The sequence below is a fragment of the Takifugu rubripes genome, chromosome 1, assembly GCF_901000725.2.
Source record: "Takifugu rubripes chromosome 1, fTakRub1.2, whole genome shotgun sequence".
Taxonomy (NCBI): domain Eukaryota; kingdom Metazoa; phylum Chordata; class Actinopteri; order Tetraodontiformes; family Tetraodontidae; genus Takifugu; species Takifugu rubripes.
This window is the reverse complement of record NC_042285.1, coordinates 15584238-15611920: the sequence shown is the minus strand read 5'-3', so window position 1 is coordinate 15611920 and position 27683 is coordinate 15584238. Positions and strand designations below refer to the sequence as shown.

General features: G+C 41.3%; 1 protein-coding gene across 4 annotated transcripts in view; it reads left to right on the top strand.

The window, feature by feature from the left end:
* clybl (citrate lyase beta like) overlaps positions 1–27683 on the top strand; it is a 39549-nt gene that overhangs the window by 5613 nt on the left and 6253 nt on the right. For 2 of the 4 annotated variants that reach the window (XR_964783.2, XM_011606925.2), the window contains exons 1-3: positions 11539–11567; positions 13763–13976; positions 23030–23218. Coding sequence is in view for 3 of the 4 variants with exons in the window: in XM_011606925.2 (XP_011605227.2) it covers positions 11554–11567; positions 13763–13976; positions 23030–23218 (417 nt within the window). In the remaining variant the exon portion in view is untranslated. Of the gene's footprint in view, positions 1–11538; positions 11568–13762; positions 13977–23029; positions 23219–27683 lie in introns of those variants that run through there. The other 2 variants (XM_011606932.2, XM_029836501.1) reach the window with 1 other exon arrangement.

Genomic DNA, 27683 nt, shown 5'->3' with positions numbered 1-27683 from the left:
TTGTTTCCAGATGGCAGACACAGACTTCATTTGAGCAGCTTTCAAGTTCCCAGAGAGATTTTTACTGCCTTGGCTGAAGCGCTTATCCTGTTTCCTCTAGTCGGGCTTTATGATAGGCCCTTTATACATAGCAACTGGAAACAACTGTCACTACCAGTCTGGGCTGGGGGGGAAGTACAGGCAAGCCCGGTTCGAAGCTCTCTCCTCTGAATTCTCCAACCATACGGTGTCATGCCGCTGTCGTTTGTTTTTCCAAGGAGAAATGGTCTTGGAAGAGAAAACCTTTAGTGATTGTGGCGGCTTTTCCAGATGTGAAGTTAGCGGAAGATGATTGTTGGCGTGCTCACTGCTTACGAAGCTTGTGTTCATTTTGCACGAGGACCTTACTGAGTGTCGTCTGGGCATTATTAAGGTCTGTGACATCATGTATTTACAGGAAGCCAGGAGGGAGACTTGCCCCAGTAAATGTGGGGGAGGACCAGTGAATGTCTTTACTCATCGGATGCGGTTTTAAGACTAGTAGTAATCAAAGCTTTCAGCTACATAAACCCCCCCCCCCTTCTCTTTAAGGAGGCATTTTCTCCCGACTGCTGCTGAATGAGTGTATGAATGAGACATTCCAAACTGCCTAATCCCATTTTTCGCAGGGTTTATCCCAGAGTAATGGTGTCTAAACTGCTACGTTTACTAATGAAAACATTACTCAACAGAACTCAATGTTGGGTTGTTTTTCTTTATAATTTTGTGATATTAACAAGCATTTGACACTTTTCTCACGTCAATCTAGAAAACTAGCTGTCACGCTTGCTTCAGTTCCAAATGGATGATTTGCCCTGTTACGATGTATTGGCCCCAAGGTGTGAGCTCGTAGTGGCGCTCCATATGTTGTGAATGGCGAACCAGTCGGGCTGACCTGCTTGTGAACCAGCGCAGGGATCTCCAAGCTGAAGTGTGAGGAGATCCGACTTTAACGTTTACGTAATTGGCGGTGTTTGTGTTTTTGCACCACTGAGAGCCCGGCCGATGGGCTAAGCTCATCAGGGTTTGGGATCTGGTGCTGGGGTGAGAGAGAGGGCAGACTAGAATGACCCATATCTCCAGGACACATGGCTGCAGACTGTGGCTCTACCAGGCCGTCCCATCAGAGTTTACTACAAGGCCCACAGCCAGGGTGTTTAACTGTCTGGTGCAACGACATAATGCCTGTGCTAATGCTCTCCTTGGACACAGCTACTCTCACTGGAATCTACTTTTTGTTGTGCTGTGGCCATTTGCAACTGTGCAACAACATTCTAGATGGTACATAAATGTGAAGTTACAGTTAAGTATACAAACCAATGAAGAATTTATTTACCCTGTTGTCTTATATGCTTTATATATATAAAAGAAATCAGTCGTATGCTTTGTTACTGCAGTCCATTGAGAGACTTAAAGGGAAAGTACCAGGGAAATTCCTTGGAAATAAGACTAAAGGTGAGGAATTACATTTTTTTTACATTTTTAGTTTTAAAAGAAAAAAGTCCTAGAAAAAGTCAAATGAACAGAAATGCATATGAAAGGATTATCAATGACTGGAACTAGACTTCATCATCGCTTCATAGTACATAATCTGCCCCCAGTTTTAAGCCCTTTTTAACTAAAACACAGGCCACGTTTACCATTATAATAGCAGGAAAAACTGACTAAGAAGCTGGCTTCATAGCTTTTAGTCAAATTTTGGTAAAAGAAGAAACAAACACACATACATAGTGGTGTTAGACCTAGTGGTTGTATATTTTAAACCCGTGGGAAGTGCCTTTTATAAATAGACAGTAATCCAGTTGTAATCCAATCGTAATCCAAATGGTTGTTTCAGAGTGTAAAATTTATTTTTTTGGACTAAGGCATGATGCTGTTCATGTTATACTGTGTTTACATTGCTCATTGCAATAGAAAGATGCCTAGCAGAAGAGATAACAGTAGTCCTTTTTTAAATGAGGGAAATTCACAAGAATTTCTTTGTTGTAAATGTTAGCCTTGTTTAGTAGCCTCTTTTCTTTTTTTTCTTACATGTTTCCTTTTTGAGGTCTGTTGTTAAATACATGCATGCATTATCATTTATTAGAACACATATTCAGTATAAAGAGATAATTCCAAAGTTAAAATTCTCACTTAGGACTCATTATCACCTCGGGGCCGATGTGGCAACAAACAAGTAATTATTATCTCTTGCGGCTGTTAGCCCACCTAATTAGCGGAGAAACCCTTGGGTATAGAAATAAAAGATATATAAATATTTGCCACAGTCTCCCTCAAGTGTTCACCATGATTGTGAGCAACAGTTCCATTTTGTGTGGCCCCATAAGACAAACATAGATACTGTAGCATAGATACTGATGTGCACAGACAGCGTATTAGGTTTATCTTTGATATGTCCCAGCTGACGTACAGACCTATGAAAGTGGTCTGTTTGCTCTGAATACAATCTGTTTTAGCAATTAGCAGTCAAGTCAGCATCAAATTAGCATTGGATCTAACCTTGTCACACCATGCTTTACCCATAAGAAATTAGTTTTGTTGGGTACTCTATGTTTAGCTTTGCTGATGGGTTATATTCACCATGGAAAGTGGACCCTGCACTCAGATGGCAGTATAGACAAGACCACAAGCAAATTGACATGGCTTTTAGTCCCATCTTCGATGATGCGGTACTTCCTTAGCCTTTTGTCTTCTGCTTGGGGCACAGCTGTCATACTAGGTGCTATCCGTGCTCCCCTCCCAAAAACCTCAGGCCACGCGCCACTGCACCCCAAACACTAAATAGGAGCATTAGACACACTGTGTTAAGGGCTGCTGGTGTTTGAGCTGTGGTTGCGGGTGCATGTCTTGTCCCAAGGCCAGAGGCATGCACATTATCACAAACGCAAACCCGCAGCTGCACACCCCACTGCAGAAGTTATCTATTGCTTTGTATTCCTTTTAAAAGACAATAGATTTATTCTTTTGTGTTAAATGCTCCTTTGTCCCATTGCTGACTTCCTTTTTGTGTGTATCCCATTGACCCAGCTTTGTGTTTTCAGCTTGCTCCTCCTAGCTACAGATCTGCACCGTGAAAATAGCCACAAGGCCTATCTGCCCATATGTAGTGTTTCAGATTTTGATTATGCAGCACCGCCATCACACCTCAGCAGGGTATATCCAAACATGAAAATTAATTCACAGCTAAATGCTGCTATATGCGGTTAGAGACGGAGAGGAAAATCAAACATGGGTTTACACCAGTGAACAACCGCAGAATTAAGAAAGAAAGCCTAAAGGCAGGTAGAGATGGCAGTCTTCATTAATGAGCAAAGCAAATGGAACAGTTACTTTCCCCCTGCTTCTATTAGCAACACATGCAGATATGGCCATTTCAGAGTGGAGAGCTGCTTAATTGCAGGGAAGTTTAATGGGTAAATAAAATGACCGGAATATATATGTTTTTCTACAGCTGCTCAAAAATCAAATCCATTGAAAAATAAGAATACAATTATCATAACGAACTGTGGCTGTAAACAAGCTGAACACTCACAGGAGAGCTTCATTGATTTGTATGTATTTAGAAAGTTTGAGTTGGGCTGTGATTTTAAAGAAGACTTGTTAGTCTACGTCAGTTTTCTTTCTTTTAATCATTTAACGGTATTACACTTGGCAGATCATTTCTTAGTAGACTGTCATGTCTGTCTGAAGGTATTCAAACATTTTAGCTGCATTATCATGTTATTACACTGCCTGTTATGAACTTTAGCATGAAAGTACTTGTGCTTGACTTTGTCTCAGAGCAATGCAAATGGAATTGCCCCCCGTTGGTTTGGAATGCACCCAGCTGGCCTTTAAAAGGTGATAATTGGAAAATACAGGATGAAGCCACAGTCAAAGTGGGGACCTTGTGTTAGACCGAGTTAACCGTAGCAACCGATGAAGGAATAAAACATGAAACATGGAAATTAAATATAGAGCGGTCTTCCTGATTTGGGAATGTGCATCAACAATCAGCTATGTTGCCTTCAGAATACTAAAATGAACTACAGGCCATCATGTATGAAAGGCTCATCAGAGTGTCTTTTGCAGGTGACCTTTGAGTCTGCTCAGTCCGGTAGGAATAAGAGTTACAGCTAAATATTATTAGAATCTTTAGAATTGCTAAATATTATATCTCTAAATCTAATCTTACATCTCTGCTTTTCATTTTTTCCCCGCAGCTGGAGCGATGCTCTGTGCGTTACTAATCCCTTTACCTTTATGTAGTTGTGGGCTGCTCTGGCCTGCTTTATTGCTACCAATAAGACCAGTGTCACCTGTAATGTCATGGCTAATAATGGCTCTAGAGGAATCTAAATATTTTTAAAATGTGCAGTGTTTTTCCATTCTTTCCCAGTGCATTTCTAGGACGTGCACTGGATTGAGGGACCTAAATGCAGATTTTGATAGTTCCTTTAAAATAAGTAAATATGTCAGTAACCTTAAACTGAACTACTGAAAAATCTCCATCTACCAAAAATGGGACATAAGGTAATGATAATATTGGCAGTTGGCAGACTTGTGCAGCAGCCCCCCCCCCCCCCCCCCCCCCCCCATTAAAGCCTGTTTCCACTTTTCTTGTGTTAGCATATCGTACGCCTGGGCATCCTGTCTCTGTTACTGTGTTCTCCTCACAATGATAACATTCTTTTGAAGTTTGTCTCTACTACAGGATCTCAAGCCGAGGACAAAGCTAGAGGGGAGGGAAGGAAATTTCAGCCAACTATTGATACTCACCTATTGTTTATATACGGGTCTGTCCTACATAATTCTGAAATTTTCTCTGTGTTTGCAGCAAAGAAATCATACTGCGCATAAATTAGTCTTCCATAACTGCGCAGAAACGCTGGACACGAGCTTGAGCGTGCGCTTACAGTGCAGCTGAAAGAGGCATGTCAGCTGTCATGACCTGTGTCAGTCAGCAGACATTTCCAGCATCAGTCTGCCACCACCCACCCTGCCCTCTGTACAGGAAGCTTTTTACTAACTCCAAATGGAATCTTTTTTTATGACTTCCTGTACCTGATTACCTCTGTTGCTATATGAATTCCAGAGAAGGACCAGTGTTACTGTACTGCTGACCTTACCTTTGCATGTCTGTGGCGTTGCAGAGGATGTTGCCTCCTATTCTCTGTTCAGGGCAGTGTCCTGTGTAAAGTTAGTAAGAGTAAACCAGATTTTCTTGGCTCCTTCGGCCACAGTGATATAAATGGAATTCCGTCTCACAGAAACACTGCCCACTCTGTTTTCATTGTAGCTGTGGGGAAATGTTTAGCATTTACCATTCAATAACAAATAAAATATTGGCAAAAACATGTTATCCAAAAATTCCCCCAAAATAGTATATATTTTACCCTTGCAGGTAGGAAAAGATGGTGCCTGTATAGATGGACTTTAACAGTAATTTATTCCTATTCAAGCAACAAGTATTTCCCTTAACATGAAGTTATTGCTATATCTTCATAATGGCAACTGATATTCAGTTGTAATACCGTGACTGTGTCAGACAAGTAAAAAAAGGTATAATATCGAGTTTCCATGAGCCTCCCAGTAAGGGAAGGAAGGGGCACTGTTTATTGCCCACTCCCACCCACACCACACCCTTAATGGAGAAATAGGCCAAAACAGGGTCCTGCTTTTTTCCTTGTCTCTTTCCACAAAACAGCTCCATGTTTGTATTCCATATTGTTGCATCAGCACTTTCAGCTGAAATGAGACTGTCGACCATAGCACAATTAAAACTTTACCTTTCAGTAACCAGGAATGTAATGAAGTACATTAAACTGACTCATCTGGTCTATGATATACATGTACATTATATTTTTATACAGCTTTGTTTGGACAACGTGCCATGTAAGTCCTCATGGAGCAGCTAGAGAGCCATACAATCTCTTTAATGTTGGGTGCAGGGAGGGGTCATGTGCTGTTAAGGGAAGGGGGATGTGGCCTATATAATACTTCCATGGTTTGGCAGTCAGATTTTCAAGAAACTTCCTGGTGTGTCAGGATCAATCAGGCCTAAGCCAGTCTTAATTAAGAGCTTGGGGCTTGGCAGAAGTTGAGGGCAAAAAGCATCCCTGTTGTTGAGAATAATGGAGTGTCCATCATTATAACAATGTAGAATATTGTGCTTATTAAAATTCCTGTTTTATAGTCTCACCAAAGGGAATGCTATACTATTATTAATAATAATTCTATTGGTAAAGGATGATGAGTGTTTCCCTGGAGAAGAGAATTGCTTGACTACATTAATGTTAAACTCTCAAAGCAGTGAACTGTGTTTTCTTAAACTAAGGAATTTGACTTAACAGAAACTTAATTAGTTCCTTGTTTGCATTTTCTCAATTTCACTATAAACTACAAATCAAAGTGGCCAGAAATTTCAAAACTTATTTCAAATTGTATGTTTTTTTCAGGTTTCTCCAAGGCAGTGGTTTTTTCATTTTATAACAGGTGCAGTTATCTGTTTCTGCCACTTGGGGGCACAGGCTACTTACATGGAGCCAATGCTGCGACTATCCACGGGAGGAAGGGTGTGTGTATGTGTGTGTGTTTGCATGCACAGTAGGGGGACTTCATTAATCTAATGTAATATGATCCAAAAGACTGTACACTTACTCATCACACATAATGTCCCACAAGAGAAGAAATAAGACAAATGTCACAGATGCCCATCTTTCTCTGCCCTGTTTATTACCGGTTGTCGTTTTCGTCCAAATCCAAACCTCAGACAGTCATCGCCTTAGAATGTTTTGGTCTCCTGAGTGGATCTTTCCAGTACACCCATCTGTCAGACTTCTTTCTTTAGTCTGAGGAGGGGTAAAGGGGTGTGTTTGTGTCTGGACCCAGGCGGGTGGATGGGTGGGGGCTAGAGATCAGACAGAGTACATATCAAATCTTAGGCCAAATATCTAATAGTCTGATGTACCATCTGATCAACTGTTCCAGTTGTACACATTTTAGACCTATCAGAGCAAATCACATTATCTCATGATAGTTATTATATATTTTAATTACTTGTCCTTCCTGTTGCTTCTTTTAGACTTTTTTAGACTGCTTTATTGAAAGCTTCGGCGTTCCTTCATCCTGCTTTTTTTTTTTTTTTCTCGACTACAGGATAGTTTAAAGTCAACCAGGTTTTCATCCAATTTTATAATGAAAAAGTGAAGAGACGTCAAATTGTTTAAATTCTGCTGTTAAATGCTGCCTCGGCCTTTTGTAGCATCATATCGGCAATTTTTTTTATAATGTGAGCAGTGAGACATGTTCTATCTTGCAGAACTAACATTATTAATGCATTCGGATCATGAAGGATTATGTAAATATGCTAGCTGAGTTGGAAAGAGCATCCACCTTGCCAGCACTAAAGCATTTAGGCTCTAGAATGTCAGATTGCTCCGGTGATCGGAGGATTCCAGGTGGCAGTCCTTCCAGTTTGTAAGGGCGGATGTGTTTAGTGGACTAGATATCATGTTGTTGCTGTAATGACGCTGAACGTTTCCCAATCTTCTTTGTATTTGGGAATTATGTGCAAGTCATTGTGGGTCTTTTTTAAAATGTGGGGATAGATTAAAGCAATAAAATAGTCACATGGTAAATGTCAAGAGTAAACTTTACTGAATCTTAACTGGGCTTCTTTCTTTCTTTTCTCTACCACTGCTGCCACTTAAGACAAAGTCAACGTCATGAATTGTAGAGAAAGCCTCCAACCTGTCCCCTGCCTGTTTTACCAAAGCAATGCAATCCTGACACTGGAGAACAAGCATCAACCCCCTCCCGCTCACCCCTGGGTAACATGTTCGAGAGTGCTAATGTTGATGGAGGTGACAATTAACTATACAATGATCACAGTGTTGATGCTGCTTGTATCTCTGTCTCAAAGCCTTTAGAGATAAGAGCCTGTTTGGAACACAATTGAGAGTGGGTTGATAATGAGGATGACAAACAGTTACGTTCAACAAAAACAACGCAGACTATGCTTTCTAGCAGCTGCTCATAATATACGGACAGACGCATCTTTGTTGAATTAAACTTACACTCACCGTGGAAATTGGCAGGTGCGCCCGGGGTCTGCCGTTCACACTGCGTGCCAATTTTTAGCCAATGTGAAAGGGGCTTTAGAGTGGGAGCTTTCTCTTTGATTCAGGGGTAAGGTTCAAGTGACCCTCTGTCCTAACCAAACATGGACATGATGACAACCGTTGGGACAACAAATCTCCCAAGAACCGTGTCCTGCCAACATTTTCTCTGCCCTTCCACTCCCACAACACACCCCAACCCTTCAGCCTAGGTCTGTGATCCTGCATAGCAGAGCATCCAGCATAATGAAGCCATATAAGCCTGTTATTTGCTGCTTTATGGCTTGTTTTATGAAGGTGAGTGGACAAGCAGCTCTCAAAATGGTTCCTGTCACTTTAACAAACGGCATTACCACGAGAAAAGGAGCGTTGTGATGGGAGGGCTGGATCTGCGAGAGAATGGGCTGAGGCCTTTATGTTAGCCCAGCCTCAGCTTTGATGGGTTGAAGTCTGGCTGCAGGCAATCACTGATACATTTTACGTCTTCCGCCTTTTGTCAGGCTGACATTATTGACGTTTGAACTGCGTTCTTATTCCCACCTCTTGTCCATTAATCAATTACCAAATCGATCCATTAATCAGACTGGGTGATGGCCAGTAAAAGGCTTGTGGGTATGTGTGAAGATTTGTGGGAGAAGCCTTAGGCTATTGTGGAGGAGGCCATTCACCTGCGGAGTGCACCGTTAAGCATTTGGCTTACAACAAATATTTTAACCCTTCCTTAAGAATCTGTAAGTTCTTTATATTTAGAGTCACTTTCCAAATGCGGGATGATAGTTGAAGCTAATTTGCTTATCTTCATAGATGTTTTTTTTTTAAAATGGAAAACATTGCGGTAGCTTTTATGTAAGTGTGCTTTTATTATTATTCTATTCAGCAATGTGAAAGTCAAGAGGAAGTTGCTTTTTTGCTTTAACCAAATGTTTAGTGAAATGTTGGCCCAAAAATTTAGCAGTCATTACTGTGTCCCTCAAAACAAGAATCCTTTTAAAATGAGAGCAAACATGTTTTTGTCCATCAAACTGTTTCCATGGAGGTTAGGCAGTAGCATAATTGTGTTTGGGACACAAACAGAAACAGATCAGACACGCAGACAGCCAACAGATCAAAACGGAAGCTGCGGGAGCGGAACCCTGCATGCTTTGATTAGGTTTGGTTTGGGTTGGGTTGGGTTTGGTGTGTGCACACTAAAACATCCACCCCAGTCTGTCTCTGACCTTGCCAAGTTGTTTGCCAAAAACGGCCAAATATCAGCAGCAAAAAGTTGGGGAGCAAAAGCCAAAGGCTGTTACAGTCCACCCCCCTCGGTGCAACCGGGGCCAGCCGACAGTCCTTAAAGTCGTGTGGGTTTAGTGAATTAAGAAGACACTTCTTGTGTGGATTTTTCAATTCTTCAACATGTCATTTGGCCGGGAGTGCCATTGTCCCCTTCCCCTTTTCTCCCTGCTCCTTCTGCTGAGACGAGTTGTGTCATCCCCTCATGATCAGCACTTTTGTTGCCTTTGTTTTTGGCCCTACCTCAGAAGTCCATCTTGTCTTTTATGTCTCTGCCTTTCATGCATAAGGGAACAGTTGTGGCCTGTTGTGGGGCTGTTCCAGTGCATTTCCACCAGTGGGGTTTCCTTTCATTCTCTTCAAAGTACTACAATGGGGCTCTGAAGGCCTGAATGGCCAATGCAGAGTGCACAATCCTACAGAGCCCACTCATTTTGTTTTGGCAGAGTCAATAAAAATGCTAAGTTAAAACCTAACCCCTTTATGCCCTCCTCAAATGGAGCAACTGGCTTGACCTTTTTGAGCTCTTTCTCAATTAACTTTTAATGATAAATTCATTGATTTTTTTAAGTGTCATTTATAACCAACCGTATCATTCTGCTCATATATATAACAGTGTCAGTGCAGCAGGAGTTTTACTTTACTTCCGTTTATGTAACAGAGGTGCTGAGGTATCTGGAGAAACTTACATTTATCTCTTGTGTCCTTTATATTCTAACATTTCCTTGTCCTGAGACTTAGATCAAGACGTCCCTGTTTTTCAGAGGAAGGGTGGGATTTGATGTGAAGGGATGAGAAAAGAAAAAAATCTGCTGTCGTCTTTGAGCATTACGGCAGAGGCCTTGCATGAAAGCATTGTGTGCCGATTTGTGAGCTGTGAGAAAGCCAGGGACTTTGGGAAGGATTACAGGTAGGCAGGCATTGGCTGCTGAAGATAACCACCATGACTTCGTCCTCATTGTGTAGATTAGGGCATAAAACCCAAAGTAATGAGACCAGAAAGGGGTGAAAAAGACAAGAAGGGGAGGCGAGACAGGGGTATTGTTAATGTTCAGGTACACTGGCACTGGAACACGAGGAATATGTGGGTCCAGTGATGATTTCATATGGGTAAATGATGTCGTAATCACTGCCATGAAGAGGAGACACCTGAGTCCTCACTTAAATTGCTTCATTTGTGTCTTGTGGCATATTTTGATAAAGTTTTCGACGCTCCAGTCCCTTCATTTTTAACTTTAATTGAGAAATTGTGACACACACCCATTCAAAACAGACCGCTTTTTGCAAATGGAGTGCATACTTGTGCTTTAAGGAGATCAATTGTCTCACTTATTACTTTTATTGTCATCAAATTTAACGTGTCTGAAGCACTGCAGACCTCAGAATATAGTTTGCATATTAAGAAGTAGCTGATTATTGTTGAGCGGAAATACAGATTTTTAATTTTCTGCATTTTACACACAGCTTCTGCAATCACCACTAAGCTGGGGGTAATTGTAGAAATCTACATATTTGTTGTCAGTCTGTCATCAGGGTCTGTTCTGCAGTGAGCTTCTTGTTATCTGCAGTAATTCATGTGTTCGGATGAATATTACCATCTGATTAGGCTCATTTGCTGCCAGGTGGAGGCCAGGGGACTTGCTGTAAACAGTCCTGATCATGTCATTTTTATAGAACAATTACTACAAACTACCCATGATAAATAACACGCAGTAAAATATCAACTCACATTGTGTAAAAGCTCGCATGTCCCCTTTATATGGTTAATTTACTCTCTTTCTACTGCCAGAGCCTGGGAATAACAACATATTGTGATACAGTGTAAACCAACTACAGTATCAGTGTATCCTGTATCTATTTTTATTTATTTATTTTGCTGCTTTAAGAAAAAAAAAAACATTAACACGTATTTTGACCCTCAACTCAGTACTTGACGCACGTGACAAAATGTACAGCCTCAAATCTTGTCATGTTTGCCTGTTTAGAGTCCAGGTCTTGTTGGTAGCTGAATATTCAGCCACGTCCTGAGATCTCTGGATGAGGTTTTTACTAAACGCTTTGCTCCATTCAGCTTTTTCGAGACCCTGACAAGCCTCCCCCATCCCAGCTGCTGAAAACACCCCACAGCATGCTCCTGCCACCACCACGTTGCACTGGCGTGATGGGGCTGAACAGGTGATGAATGTTGTCTGGTTTCCTCTGAATATGAGGCTCATAATTAAGGCTACAAAGTTCTCTTTTGGTTTCATCAGTTCAGAGAATCATTTTTCTCCATGTGTGAGATTCTCGTGTGAGCTTTTTTTTCATAAACTCCAGGTGTTCTTATATATTTTACTGAAGATCGCTTTGTCCATCATTACACTGACATAAAGTTTTGATATTGTCCACAGTGGGACCTTAGATAGGTATGTGTCTTTCCATCTTGTGCCCAAAAAATTCAATACTTCACTGGTGGACTTCAGTCAAGGCGAATTGGAAGACCTCAGAAGTCAAGTGTGTATTCATATACAGGCAGTTTTGTACAGGAGAACGTTATTCAGATTCCAAGGTAGTTTTCTCTGTCAACTGGACTGGGTTTCTTCTCTTGAAGACGTTTCGCCTTCTATCCAGAAGGCTTCTTCAGTTCAGAGCTTGAGAGCTTCTCAAGCTCTCTCCCCAGCGATTTCAGAACTGAAGAAGCCTTCTGGATAGAAGGCGAAACGTCTTCAAGAGAAGAAACCCAGTCCAGTTGACAGAGAAAACTACCTTGGATACAATGACCTGGATGACTGAGAATTTACACAGTTATTCAGATTCTATTCTATGTAAATGAAAATATGGTATGGCTCACTGCTTCAATGCAGAAATCTGGCCCTCTCTTTCTTCCCAACAGCTCTGTGGTGCCATTGGGCCCGTGTCTACTTCTGTCTCTCAGCTAATGAGAACCATCCCCATCCAGAGCCATATAAACCCACAAACATGCACCACCTCCGATCTCAGAGCAGTAAATGTAGTCACTGTGGCCAGGGCCCACCACTTTATAGCTGCTAATTTAGTTGTGCAGCCCTATATCATCTTAACCTTTCATGTTTAATAACGATACAAGGGGTGGAACACAAACGCACAAGTTCTTTCACCTCTCATGTCAAAATTTGACATTGAAGTTGAAGTGGATTTAGGGATTAGTTTTTCACTTTCAATTACATTGCAGGAGCAGTTCTGCTTAACAAAATGCCAAACCACTGTATTTTGTATTTGCATATTACACAGAATATTGACATGGGCATTACTTGTCTGTGACAAGAACATCATGAAATAGAAATGTTTGATTCATAATTCCCATGATATCTTGTCCAAAAAATATTTTAACCATAAGATTCGGAAGAAGTGGCCCCAAATCCCCCAGGCTGCTGCCTCACCCTTAGATGCTCCGGTTTTGCAAGCGTGACCAGAGTCCCTTGTGGAATCGCATCCTCACGGTCCAAAAGGAATAAAAATATGGAATAAAAAACAGAGGAGGAATGTCACATTATTATCAAGGAAGTTCTCAATTTTAGTTGCCTTCTTGTAACTGATAGCCTCCTTTCAGCTATTATAATACATGTCCCTTTAAAATATGCAGATTGTGTGTTTGTTTTTTAATATTTGGCCATAGGGATTGGGGACAGAATGGACTGATCCTGTCTTGCCCTTTAACTTTTAACATTTTTGAACTAGTAGTTTTCATCCTTTGATAAATAATCTGATCATTTTTCTGGCAGGCACGCATGGAACACTCAAAAACATAAACAATTACAGATGTGTACATTCCCATGGCTTTGCTCAACCTACAGCTGCCATTTTGACCCGTTCCCTTTCTGCTTTGGGATTCAACAGTGTGTGAACATTAGCATATGACTGGCTTGATGTTTGGGTGAATTTGCTCTTAACAGGGAGAGCTAAGACACAAGTCAACATCTTTTCCTGACTAATACACTTTTTCTTCATGTCTCAAAAGTGACTAAAAAGTTTCCAAAACATCATTGATGTGACTTAATGCATATGTCTAACATAAAAACTTTTGTGAAAATGAATAGAAAATCAACCAAGAGTTATTCAGTGCCCTTAGCTGTGAATTGATGCTGTGTGTGTGTGTGTGTGTGTGTGCGTGTGTGTGTGTGTGTGTGTGTGTGAGAAAGAGTGTGTGTGTGTTTTTGTGGATAGTGTACACAGCAACTACATATGTTTATGTAAAATCATCTATCTATCTATCTATCTATCTATCTATCTATCTATCTATCTATCTATCTATCTATCTATCTATCTATCTATCTATCTATCCTTCTATCTATCCTTCTATCTATCTATCTGCAATATAATGTAATCTTTTTTTTTCTTTTGGCACTTGGCAGGAAGAGTGGCTCCCCCTTGCCCACATGCTGGCAGTTGTGTACTGAAGCATGGCGTCATCACCATCATTCTGCAGGCCCCTCACCGCGCTACATACCCCGCAGGGCAGTTCTCTACTGCCCTGGTAATGATGAGCGAAAATTGAGGAAACTAGCTTCCCTGGATGTAGACTGCGCTGTCTTGGATTGTGAAGATGGTGTAGCCCTCAACAAAAAGGTATAAATACACATGTGATGAATGAAGTGCCGCCTCGTGTGAATGGAACAGGCAGTGACCAAACTGGCACACAGCTGTGAGATTCTGAATGATTTTAATTTGACCTCCTTTCAGACAGGTGCTCGCTCCTAATCACTTAAAGGAAAACTACCTAAGGGAGATGCTTGAAACAAGCACATTTCAATCTATTATGATGGAATAAAGGCCGTGGTTCCCCCCTTCAGAGTCCTTTAAAACAAGGTGACCATATCCCACTGGGTAAGCAGCGGGAAAGCACCAGATGCAGCAGGTTAAAAGCATTCTCCTCCCGCCCACGCAACCTCCCCATTGGCTCTGCTGAACTGCCCATGAAATTGTGGTTGGAGAGCGGGATAAAGAAGGGGCCTGGGTAAAAAGTTAACAAAGGTTTTTAAGTCATGATAATAAAGATGATTGATATGGCTCGAGGCTGTTCCTGTAGAAGACAAAGACAATAAGATGACGACCCGTGTGACTGACAGGCTAAAACTGTTACCCTGTGGTAGATTTGGTGGATGTCAGAGCTTGTCTTTATTATGTGGAAGTGCAGAAATGTGGAGAGGAATGCAGCACTAAAGTAGCCATTCAGGCTTGAGGAGGTCTCAGATCCTGAGGTGTCAGCATGAGACAGGTCCATGTCTCTATCTGAGGACAGCATCCCTACATACATGTCTCACTAACCCATACATTAAAAAAAGTTGGGGATTTTTTTTTAATGTTCCAAAGAAGCCTTTTTCACTAACAGCAATTATTTAGGTGAGTAATATGTTGACAATTTGGCATCCATTTTCCCAATCTGTGACAGATAACTTCAGTATCAAGAGTGAAAAGTGGAGTTTTATTGTAGTTGTACACCCAGTCATCCCGTTTGCCCTTATAATGTGCCACAGCACTCTGTGGTAAAGAATATAGAACCAAGGCAGGCTTCCACACTCTTTCTATCTGAGAGGATATGGATCCTATAATGTAAGTTTTTCAGCCATGTTTGCATGTAGTGTTAACTGAATCGAAAAAAAAAACTTCTAACACTAGGTTTTGCTGCCTTTTTTCCTTTGTGGCCACTGGAGAGGTGGGGGTGGAGAGGTGGTGGCATTGTGTTGGCTTTCTCTCACTTATTACCAAGAAAGCACAATTGATTGATTTTTTTTTATTTTCTAGTCACTTATTTTTGCAGGATTTATTTTGCCATAAGCTGAACTGATCGTCCTATTTCTTGTGGGAATTCTCTCTCAGTCTCTTTAATCCTCAAGCTTGAACATGAAGTATGCATGCATTCATATCTGTAAATTGAAGATATGTGAGACCCTCTAATTGAACAAATTAAACATTAAACTTAAAAAAAGACTTAAAATAACTAAAATTAACAGCTTTGAATCTGTTTTAAATCACAATAAATATATATGAGCAAAGTAGGCTCAGTGATAGTCTCATATCAACTGTAACAAAAATACTAATGTCACATTGCAAAACTGAGTGTTACAAAGGCATTATTTACTTAGCTGTAGGCGTGATTTGATTTCAGCATCGGTCACACTTTTGTTAGAAATATGTACAGCAATGAGGCACTCTTTGTGTTCTTTCTGCAACTCTGTTTTTCTCCCCCTGGGTTCCACAAATACTGCCAAATAAAGATTAAAGAAAAATGGTAGGAGCAACCCCTTCTACCATCTTGTTGATTTAATCATCAAACTCTGTCATGCTCTCTCCTACTCAGGATCTGTTATATGCTATTATTGTTCAACAACCTGTCATCCAAAGATATACTGTCACAGTTTAACACAATGGGGATTTTCATGCTGCTACACCATAGTCTTCCTCCACAATGCACTCAAAGAAGTGAAGACCTTGGAAAATGTCATTGTGAAGTCCACTTAAGGGCATGCAAAATGTGTACAGTAGGGTGCTCACAGAGTTTATGGAGACTTTAAGCCAGTGCCCACATTGTTCATTTATATATTCTTTCATTACCTGTCTCCTTCACCTTTAAACAATATTCATGAAAAAAGTATGTCATAAAGGTCATTTGACCTCCATGAAAATTAAAGTCCATATGTGCTTAATTCATTTGCCCGCTGCTTTAAAAACGTCCACGCTCCTTCTTAATGGTAAATGCTGGTTCCTAAAGAGACAGGGTAATAAGGTAAATGGAGTAAAGGGTATAACCCACCCAGAGCTCGCTAACTGTCACCATAAACCCAGAAGGGAGAGCAGAAGGAGGTGGAGGAGGAGAGGGGAGGGAAGACAAGGCTGACTGCTCTAACACTCTTACACATATCATCATATCTGTATGATCAGTGGGGTGGAGGAAGAGGGAGGGCAGGTTGAAACCCTGGAGCGGAACCGACGGCTACACCTGTCCTCTTTTCCTCTCTACGTGCTTCTTTCATTGTCCCTGCCTCTCTCACACATCTCCCCTCACCAGGGTCTGCAGGGTTAAGATTGTTTATCTGTCTCTCTCATGTTCGCTCTCTATCTTACTCAGTGCCCTATGGGCCATATCCCTCCTGGTCTCTCTCTCTCTCCTTCTTTCTCCCCACATGGGTCCATCCAACCTCCCTGACTCCCCCCTGCCTCCCTGCCGCAGAGACTCTCTCCTAATCCCTGGAAGTTTGGAACTAATGAACTAACTGCTGAGCCACTGCCACGGAGCTTGGTCCCAAACTATACTGTACTTCACACTCGATTTCCTCTCCAGATGGCATGGTGCTGCAGCCGACACTGTGGGGAGCACTCCTCACGCACCAGCACGTGCCCGCAAACGCACACAAAGTAGAAAAGACGTGCAGAACACAGTCATACATACACCAGCACCTACAGTAGTACATCCATAGTGGCTCACGGACAGACATGTTGTACTCAGTTGGTGCTTAAAAGTACAACATAGTTCCCCAAAAAATGAGGGTGGAATCTCTAAATCCATAAACCACTTCCAGATGCTTAGCTTTCATTGGGCAAATCATATCAATGCATTTGTTTTTCACAGGTACTATGATAAGACTAATCAAAGACGAAACACTTTGGGACTAATAGGCAGAATATCTTAGATTAATTGACAATGAACAGTATTTGTTTTCTTTGATATAATATTCCCTCCATCTTTGCGCAGGTTAGTTGGGTATAGACAAGAGTTTGTGTTAAGTGTGCAGGTTCTCCTCCTGCCTCATGTAGTTTTCTCTTATAGTCTAAACTGAATAGAGAATATGAGAGTTTCTTGGTGTGTTTGACTGAACTGTGCATGTTCCCTGTAGACAATCTTATGCAAATGTTTCATGTATTATGTATGAATTGCATCTTTAACCTGGCTTGACCATTTCACATAGACAGGCCCACTGGCCAGTGTTAGTCATCCATCCATCCATCCATCCATCCATCCATCCATCCATCCATCCATCCATCCATCCAACCATCCATCCATCCATCCATCCATCCATCATCCATCCATCCATCCATCCACGCATCCATTCATCCATCCACACATCAATTAACCAATCCATCCATCCATCCATCCATCCATCCATCCATCCATCCATCCATCCATCCATCCATCCATCCATCCATCCATCCATCCACCAATCTATCATCCATCCATCCATCCATCCATCCATTAACCAATCCATCCATCCATCCATTAACCAATCCATCCATCCATCCGTCCATCCATCCATCCATCCATCCATCCATCCATCCATCCATCCATCCATCCATCCATCCATCCATCCATCCATCCATCCACACGCAGGAGGATGCTAAACTACACAGAGAATAGAATCAGACATGGTGCCCCACCCTTTCCTGCTCTCAGGTGTGCTGTGCTAAACCCTGCACCACCACGCCATCTGTGTGAGTTGTTTATCAGCCAATCATTTCTCTAAAGTCTGGAATCATATATTTGTGGAGGGGGTGAGATGTTGACAGAGGATTAAATTATTATGATGCCCTTTTTGGTTGTAGTACAATCAGCGTCTGGCTTCTGGTCTGATGCTGAATGATCATTTCTTTCTATGCTGGTTCAAATGATTGAAACCTTAAAACCTTGACCTGGGGAAAATGTTGAGCCGGTTGAGTTATGAATACTAAAAATTTGTATTTTGTGTGCATTTACATTCTTGTGTGTGAAGATCCTGTGTGCTTGCGTTTTTACACATGCGCACTCAACACCGTAGTGGACTCGAGAGACTTGAGAAACTCCAATTCCTGCTGCCAAGGTTCACAAATGGGATTTGAGCTGCTAATCCAGAAAATAGTCTCAGAAAGACATTCATTCCAAACCTAAGCTCAAGTGCGTGTGTCCTGCCATGTGTCCTGTACTGATTTGGGAGGAAATCAAAGCCAAATATAACGTGGCAGATATAGGACAGCAACAGTGTTGTGAATATAGTACATTATTTGCACAGAGTAGCCTAATAGGTTTCTATTTTTAGATACAATTTTTAGTCCTAGTGTCAGTGTGCTGCAGTTTTTGGTTTGGGTTTTTAAATATCTTTTCAATGATACACAGCAGTTTAAGATTTCCTGTGTGAAAGCATGAGGTGTAGGCCCAACTAGAGAATCAGAAAATGCTGAAATATGGAGAAATGAGAGGCCCTTTCTCCTTCATTCATTATCCGATTTCACCCCTGTGTTTTTACTGGCACAACTGCTGCTGCTGCCCTGCTACACTGCTCTGTGCTGCATGGTCTGCACAGCATTTGGATAGAGAGCCCATTTGCAGGAGTGATGACAGAAATGCGGAACAGAGCAGATGTTGATGCATATGGAGTGAATGCTTTACCTCTATTATCCTTAAGGATTATTATTAATTGCAATTAATCATTCCATGTAGCTTGTCTGGTACCTAGATAAATGTTAAAAATCAGAGTTTAAGAAGAACTTTGAGAATTCATCAGATGCTTGCAGGACTCCAACATAAACAATACATCTTCAGATGATCTTTCCTTAGCTTCTTTTCTTTTTTTTAGCTTTTACTAGATTTCACTGTGCTTGTTATTATATCACCCCCTTTTTCTAACTGTACTGACACAAAGTCTAAAATATCAGCCTGAAAAGACTTTATATTTTGAACATTTATTTATGGTTCATTACACAATGATTATATAAAGTTACACTTAGTTCTGCTTAAAGAACTGAAAGGAACATTCCTTAACAGAAGCAAGGTACATGGAGCATACCACCATAAAACTGCATTTTTATTTTATTGCAATTTTAGGTTTTTTTTTTTTTTTTTTTGGTTTTGTTCTCAATCCCTCATTGTTTTCTTTTCCCTCATGCACATTCTTTGGTCACCCTTGGGACTCAAAAGCTACGGGTCACAGTTGCTTCCATTGCCACATCACATGGAGTAGCATGGCAAACTTAATTTAGTTGGACGCTGCCGTTGATGTGCTGAGAATTTGAAACACCTGATATCGGTCTCATGATTTAAAGATACTGTTGAAGCCAATACAAGCTTTACTTCTGCATAATAAAGTAATATATTTAACCCCTAGGGCCCTGTATTTGCTATAATAACTGCAGTATTGAAAATGTTCATTAGCTTAAAATGGAGCTAATAGAAATGGAGCTACATCAAATCAAACATCATTTGTTTGATGCTGTGAGTAATGTGAAATGACAATTGCTGGAGACAGCTGTACTGGGAGTTGCAAATTGATCATTAGGAGCTGATGCATAATTATCAGAAAACACAAACTCTCTATGTAATTTTAATTAGAGAGAGAATAGATATCTAGCAAAAAAAGATATTTAATGTTGAGCTTTAATTTTTCTTCCCCCGACAAGATAGGCACATAGCCCTGGGAATTAATTTACAAATAAATAAATAAATGGTGAAATCAAAAAAGAAAAAAAAATTGCACTGCAGCTTGTAATGAACTGTAACCAAAGAGCTAGAGAGCTGTAATTAGGTTCTTTTCATGGCTAATTAAATTGAATAAATTGTGTATAATATCTGGTTTTGTTCCACTCTCAGCTGTCAGTTATGACCAACAAAATGGGTTTCTTGATTTACAAACTGCTCCTTTCTTCTCCTCTCCTCGTTTCTGCTAATATGTCTTCTTGTCTACCCTGACAGGGTAACAGATAAACACTGTCTCCAGCTGACAGGAGGGAAGGCCTAACTCAGTCATTACCAAATCACGAGTTAGTCAGTCATCTCATAGCAGCTTTCTGCAGCGCGGCTTGTCACTTGTCAAAAACCATCCGTGATAGCTTGAGACCTGCCACCAACACGTGCACGTACGCACAAGGCACTGATATGCACAGAGACACGTAGTGGCAGAGAGAGATGAACCAACCAGTGCATATGCAGCTTTCACTTCAGGCAGACAGCCTTCTTCTGAGATATAGTCTACAGCTTATTTTAAATTTCATCCCGAGTTGCACAGCAGGATACAGAGTGACAGCTCTTAAAAGGCAGAGCGAGGGGAAAAAGATCTCTGCTCATTGTGACTCATAGTTTTCCAATCTTTTCACACACCTTCAGAATAAAGCACTGCACCATTCCACCGATGGAAACCACTACATTACTGTGGTTGGTTGTGTAGAAAATTGCCACATTTCTGTAGAGTTTTTTTCACTTTGTTCCGTGAGCTATGCCCATTATTTTCCATGAAAACATGACTGCGATCCTTTATTTTAAACTTCTAAGCGAGCGATGTGCCGATCACTTTCTGTAAACGTGTAACGTTTGCAACCTCAGCGTTCGGCAACGTTGCATTTTTGATGTGATCCGGATATTTTTGAGCTATTTCTGATCATGTGATTTTTCATGTATTGCGCAATCTACTGAATTTAGTCACAGACAATGACCTTGATTTTTGCAATGAAAGGTAAAATTAACACATCGGTATGTTTGAATAAAACAAGACATTAATTTGGTCCATAAATGTGTGTGCAAAGGGGGCTGGTTTAAATCTCATTTCTGTTGGATCTGCTTGTTTGATGCTGTCTGCAGGCCGGACTTAAGCATCAGTGATCTGATTCTGGACAGGGAGGTGGCCCCACTGTGATCTTTACACATCAGTTTCTACATTCCAGTTTGTAGTGGTGTCTACAACACAGTGGCCACGCTGGGACATATATTCACAGCACTCCGTAGGCTTTTGGACGTCAAAGCTCAGGCTGTGTACTAAGGAACTGACCTCACTCTATAAGGTCAGCCTCTCTGCACTTGAAAAGCTTCTCATGCACGTCTGTGCGTTTAACGGCTCTCCCTGCCTGGCCGACTCCTCGCCTGCCCACCTGCCTCGTGTGTCAGCATCTAATGATGAAGATGATGGGGGGAATCAAAGAGGAGATGGAGCTCATTTTGGGGCGGAGCTCACTGCGGGACACCAGGTGATTGGGGAGGGAGCTTTGAAGTAACTTGTTGGATGGTTGTCTATTAATGTAAAATATCTCCTTTTCAAAGGGCTTTATTCAAGCTTGGAGTAGCAGAGCCCATAGGGGTCAAGGTGTAAGAGTATAATCTTTTTTTTTTCCTCTTCAGAGGGGAAGGCAGAAAAAGTAAAGATTGATAGATGGTGTCCTAGACATCCCATGGCATGGTGATTTAAAAAGTGTTGTGGACCAAAAGTGAAATAAAAAGGAAAAGACCCGTTTCTGTAACACTCTTTTATAGTTACACGCTTTTGTATTGCAAATTCTTTGAATAGGCTATACCTCTATGGCAATATCCAAAATAAACCTGTTGGTCATCTATGGGTCAGCATTTATTGGGCTTCCTCCAGTATCAGTGGAGATGCCTGATATAAAGAGCAACCACAACGTAAGCAGATCAGTTTTCTCCAACCAGCATTTTATGTACCAAGTAGCAGGTTTATGAAGAATGAATTATGACTGTGTAAATCTCTCCACTCGTTTCAAGTTACCACATGGCTGTTATGGCTCTATTGTGGCTCATGGGAGCGGCAGTAAGAAAGAGTAACAGAGAAGTTCCAGGTTGACTCGAGGAAGATCACAGTGAACTCGTCATATGGTGTGACAATCCCTCTTGTCTTGCTCAGTGAAGCGAGAGGGAGACATAGATAACATGCAGCGGTTCAGCCTGTCCATGACCCCCATTAAATTCCAGCACTTCTTTGATATGTATTTTGATAGCATATTGTAGGAATACTGCATGAGCGTTTGTAATATCAGGTACAAGTGGTACATTCCAGAAGTTATTCACATTAGCTCCCTTAAGCCCTCTTATACACGCATGCAAATGAATCTACTTAAGTGAACCAGTATAAATTAGATCAACAATGTATTAAATGTCTGTCTATATCAACATAAGGAATATAAAAATAGGGGTTTATCTACTAATGGTCAGTCGTATTGATCAGTGTTGGGTTTTTTTTACATGTCTTCAGGTTTGGTGCAGAGTGAAGCACACACACAGGTAGTCAAAGGCTCCAGCCTCTGATCTGACCTGACAACTCCTAGGCTGCCATTTCCTCATGCTGCTTAACTCAGAACACATTTCCACCAAAGAGCCTTTCTTCTCCCAGTGGCTGGACTTCACCCATGCCATTCCTCGTTCTCGCAGTTTTTGAAGCCGAGCATCTGGTTTGAATATAATGGTGTGCGCTACTGTGTTACTGATAGAAGTTTGGACTGTAGCTTCTCTTTGATTTTCTTTTTATATACCGGTATATATATATTTTTTTTATTTTTTCATCCTTCTCATCTCTCTTCCTGGTCCTTTTTTACAGTGTAATGGCTTCATTGAGAGAACATAGTTGAGGTTGCAGCCTCTGGTTTGTGTTATTGCAGATCATTTTGTGTTTTACTCTGGTACAATTTCATGTTGGATGCAGCACAAACTGAAGTATGGTTTGACAGCAACCCCTTAATATGATAGTTGCGGTACTAAAGCAATGTTTCTTTTTAGAATTGTACTTCTTCCCCTGTATTTTTCCCGGATGCTGGAATCAGGCTACTTTATTTTGGCTCATCACGTGTTTCCTGTCCAGTCCTTAATGCATCTTAAATTGGGCCTTTAATTGTTGGTTTGTGAATCTCACCAAATGGATACAAATTCTGCTTCTTCACAGACAGAAGCCAGAGAGACTATTCCAAGGATGCTAGTGGAACTGGACCTGGGACGCACAGAGAAGTGTGTGAGAGTCAACTCTGTTTCCAGCGGCCTGGCTGAGGCTGACCTGCAGGTCATCCTCCAGGCGGAGCTTCTCCCTCCTGCCATCATGTTACCAAAAGTGGAAAACATACAGGAGGTAAAATGGGTAAGTAACCATATCGTATTAGTTGTGTGGTGAAGAGAGCCAGTGCAGGGATATTATATATTCTTTAGATGTAACCACTTCTAAGATAAGAGAACACCATGGACAAATATGGCCATAATCCAGTACTGAAAGGGGCTAATAAATGATATTTTGCTTGTTCCTCTTTTGGAGTCTAAAATAACAATTGCGGCTTTCCACAAAGTCGAGAAGTAAGAGGAAACCCCAGGAGTGATCAAAGCAAGCATAACAATCTTTTCCATTGCCCAGTAAAAGTGGGAATCGATCCCTGTGGCAGGACTTGGGGACAGAGTGTTTTTGTTGGCTGCTACTCCAGAGGCAGATGACATATCTGGGGATTAACCTTAGAAGCCTGATAGTTCTTAGAAAATAAAACACTGGTGCTTTCTGCCAGTGTTGCGTTGCCTGTGTAGAACGATATAATTGTGACACCAATAATTAAGTTCTTCCCCAGTAGGACACATTGAATGGAAAATATACAGGAAACCCTCAGTTGACTTGACAAACTGATGCAGTTATCAGGAAAGAGGACTGCAGAGTCCAGACGGGTCAGAATGCTGCGGCCAGCTTTTTAACAGGATCTTAAAGATGTTGCACCAGTTCTGGCTGCCCTTCACTGGAGTTTATTGTTTTGAAGGAGTGAAACAGGCAAGTTTCAGCATATGTTTATGTTTTATCTATTTTTAATCATTGCAAGCTAGATCTTCTGTTCATTATTTGTTTCCTTCTATTTCTTGATTTAAATTCATTATTTTCATTTTTGTATTTGTAATTTGGTAATCCAAGTTTGTGATCTCTTTAACTATTTAGAGTTCAGTTATATATATTATATGTATTTGTTCAGTTATAGCTCACATGCTTTCGTGCTGTATTTAATATTAGCTTATTGTGTATGTGAATGTGACTGTGTTGCAGCTAGGAGGTGTTTGTTTGGTTGCTGGCCATCCCTCTGGCTTTCTATAAAGAGGTGCTATACGGATGTTAGGGTCCCTGAAGGTCAGGGGATAGTGACATCATTAATGTGAGCTCTTTTGATCAGCTCCATATGGTTTGTTAACTAAAAGGAAAAGGCGCACTGTCTGCCTCTCAAATTATTTTTCACAATATTTTAAGTTTTCATTGGTGTGTATTCCTATATAAAAGTGATTTAAGCTGTCCTCCCTTTTCACAAAGTTTAAAAAAAAATTTAACTACTGTACAGGCTTTATTTTTACATATAATATACAATATATTTAACATTCAAAATGGGGTCTAATGATGATGATGACTAACCAGAGGGGGCAAATGATAGCAAAAGACAGGTACCTTCCTCCGTCTTGCACCCTCTTCCACAAATACACACCCACAGAGAATGAGAGAGAGAGAGAGAGAGAGAGCGAGAGAGAGAGAGATTTAGGGCAGGAACAGGAAGTTTTTAACTAGAGGTTTTAATTAGAGCACATCTACTTCCTGCTGCCTTTTCTTTCATCTAAGTATAATTGCTGACAGGTGTTCACTAATTCTCTCATTTAACTCAGTTGTTTTTCCTCTGTGCAATTGTCCCTCATTTAAGATTTTTTATTTTGAGGATAATTTAATTTTCTTTCTCCTTAATGCTGTTCCTGATGTTCACAGTTAGTGCAAGGAGAGCTATAAAAAGCGCATAAATGCCATCTTAGGTATTTTGTGAATGCTAAAGCTGCGTCGCTTCAGCTATATTTTGTGCATTTTTTTATGTGCACAACGGTTTGTGTGAGCTTGCCATCAGTCTGTTAGCAGCAGGTGCATGTGATTTTATATTCCACATTCTAATCTAATTTCATATCTTCCCATCAGTTTATCTCTGTCCCCCTCAGAGATGGAATGTCCCTCGTCTGCATGTGCGCACGCGTGCCTGTGTCGGGAGCATGTGTCTGATTTTCCTGCACTCTTGTAAGGCTGCGCAGTAAATCCCTCGCTTGTTTATTTTTCTCCCCTTTTTATTGATATTAGCACAGAAACCTTCAAACTGATTTGTTGCTAAAAGATGGACTTGCTTGTTTCCCTTTGTGTGGAAAGCTTTAGCGCTGCCTTTCTCCTCTCCCCCAGCCCTTGTGTGACTGACAGGCCTTATTGGGCTATAACAGGCGTAACTCCATCCTTTGTCTGAGGACAATTCTCACACGGATTCGGAGCCGTGAGCATTCTTTGCCCGCCACACTATTTGGTGTGCACTGGGACCGAAAGAATCGCGCCCTGTCCCACTCCTCCTCCTTTTCTCCTCCTCCTGTCTCCTCCCCTCATCCTTTTCTCCACTTCCCCTCTGTGAAATGAGCACTTCAGCAGGCCGGAAACATTTAATCTGGCCCCCTTTTGAAGAAAATTAATTGAAACTTGTTCCACTATAGACTCCTTTCTCTAGCTCCATCTCACCCACCTTCTCTTTCTTGATTGGGTGACAAAACTGTCAGAGGGCTTGTTTGCAGCATGTCTTTCAACAGCAGAAAAAGGTGTTATTAATTCCCCTTTTCCCCTTCTGTCCATTCAGTGGCAAATAATATATGAAGGGTCCCACTTTTGAGAGCCATTGACAGCAAATGTTTGCTGTATGTTCCAAAAGAAAAAATAAGTGCCTGTGTGTAAATCACACACTCGACATCGATAACAGCTGAAAGGGAGAATACAGCAGATGGAGAGCGACGATCAGAGTATTTAGGATGCTCTTTATCAAGTGACACCGCTGAGCTGCCGCGCGTTGTCTAAAAGCAGAATCTTACACGTATTGCTTTAGCCTTCTGGGTTTGCATGGCATGATGTCATGGGGGCGGAGTGGGGGGCATAATCTCTGTGGGTTTCCCTACAACGGACAATATCTGACTAGTTTCCTCTGTCACAGAAATAGGTTTATCCACACCCTGATTTTACATTCCCTACTCGGGCACCCCATCTCTTCCTGTGTTTATGAAGGAGGGGGGATATTATGCTAAGCCCCCGGCATTAGTTTTTATGTTGCCATAGCAGCCTTGCTCCCACAGGGTTGTGACCTCAGATGATTACAGTACAAAGCCTTTTGGGTCCTGAAAACCTCTTTGAAGATGGAAAGTCTTTGATGGTTTGTATTTATGCAAATCTAGCAGATATGATTTATTCAGCTGAGATTGAATGGAGCGATGATTAAAATTGCCGCTGTTTTTCAAAATCCTTCAATTGAGGCCTGCTCTTTCAGTGTGGAGAACAAGAGTCGTCAGTGGGAGCAGGGGGGGGGGTTATTTCGCTGTTCATTTGGAAAACTGCTCGCGCCGTACCTGAGGAAATTTATGTCTGTCTTTTTTCCGAGTGTGTCAAAAAAAGTAAAAAAGAAAAAGGAAGGGAAGGGGTACATGGAGGGTTTTTTTTTCAACTGGTTTTGAAAGGAAATATCTTACGAAGGGGTCTTTTGTGTGTTTCCAGATGATAGATTTTGGAATTTGGGCTACCCCACTGGCAGTCCAGGGCTAGCTGTGAACTGGTCTGTTGGAAAAAATTGGAATACTTTGGTCTTCAAAGAATTAAACTCGGTTTTAAAGCCCTACTTAGGTGAGCTTGCATATTAGAAGGAGTCTTGCACAAAAAAAATCTTCAGCAAAGTGTCACATCACACTCTACTCCCTGTTTCCTGCCACGGTGGGAGGGGGCACCAAACAGAATAATGTGGAGTAACACACTCAAATGCATCCAAAATCTTGTTTTTTCTCCTCTTTTGGTGTTTTGTCTCTTCTGGTTTTGTGTGTGTGTGTGTGTGTGCGTGTGTGTGTGTGTGTTTGGGTGGATTTACATGCGTGTGCTCTCTCAGGGGAGCACACGCTGTACTTGTGCTCAGCCTGTGAAAGGAGGTTGAGCAGAAGCAAAGAAGGGGAACCCTGGTGACAATGTAAAATATTTCATTTTACCCAGTGCTGCTCTCACAGTTATTTCAACCATCAGAGGTTCCTTCCTGAATAGGGACGGGGGAAAAAAGGAACAGCGCAAGCGATAAAGGTGTCAGGATTTTGTATCAAAATCAGGTTTTTTTAGGTCAAGACTCCTTCTTAGCTGTACTATTTCACCCCACCGTGGATTTTCAAAGATGGGTGCTATACGTAAAATATTTTATTGCTGTTTTTTTTCCCCCTACCATTTAAAAAAATAATACCATCCACTTTTCTGGTTTGGTTTTTTCTTCATTAGAGTGCTATATTGATGACAGATTAGCAGCATTTTGTGGCACACGTGACAGAAAATATAGTCGATCCCACCAAAGGATGTCACCAAACGGTGAGATCAATCTGGACTAGTGTGTGTAACAGCGAATAACAGAGAGAATAAATGTGAACACAGCAGCACCAGACATGGTTGTGTGACACAGCTAGGACAAATGACTTGGTTCTGCCGGCTTTGTGGGTTGGTTTTGCGTGCACGTGAACAGTGGGCTTTGTTAATGAGTTGTGCATGAGATTGCCTCTGCGTGTTT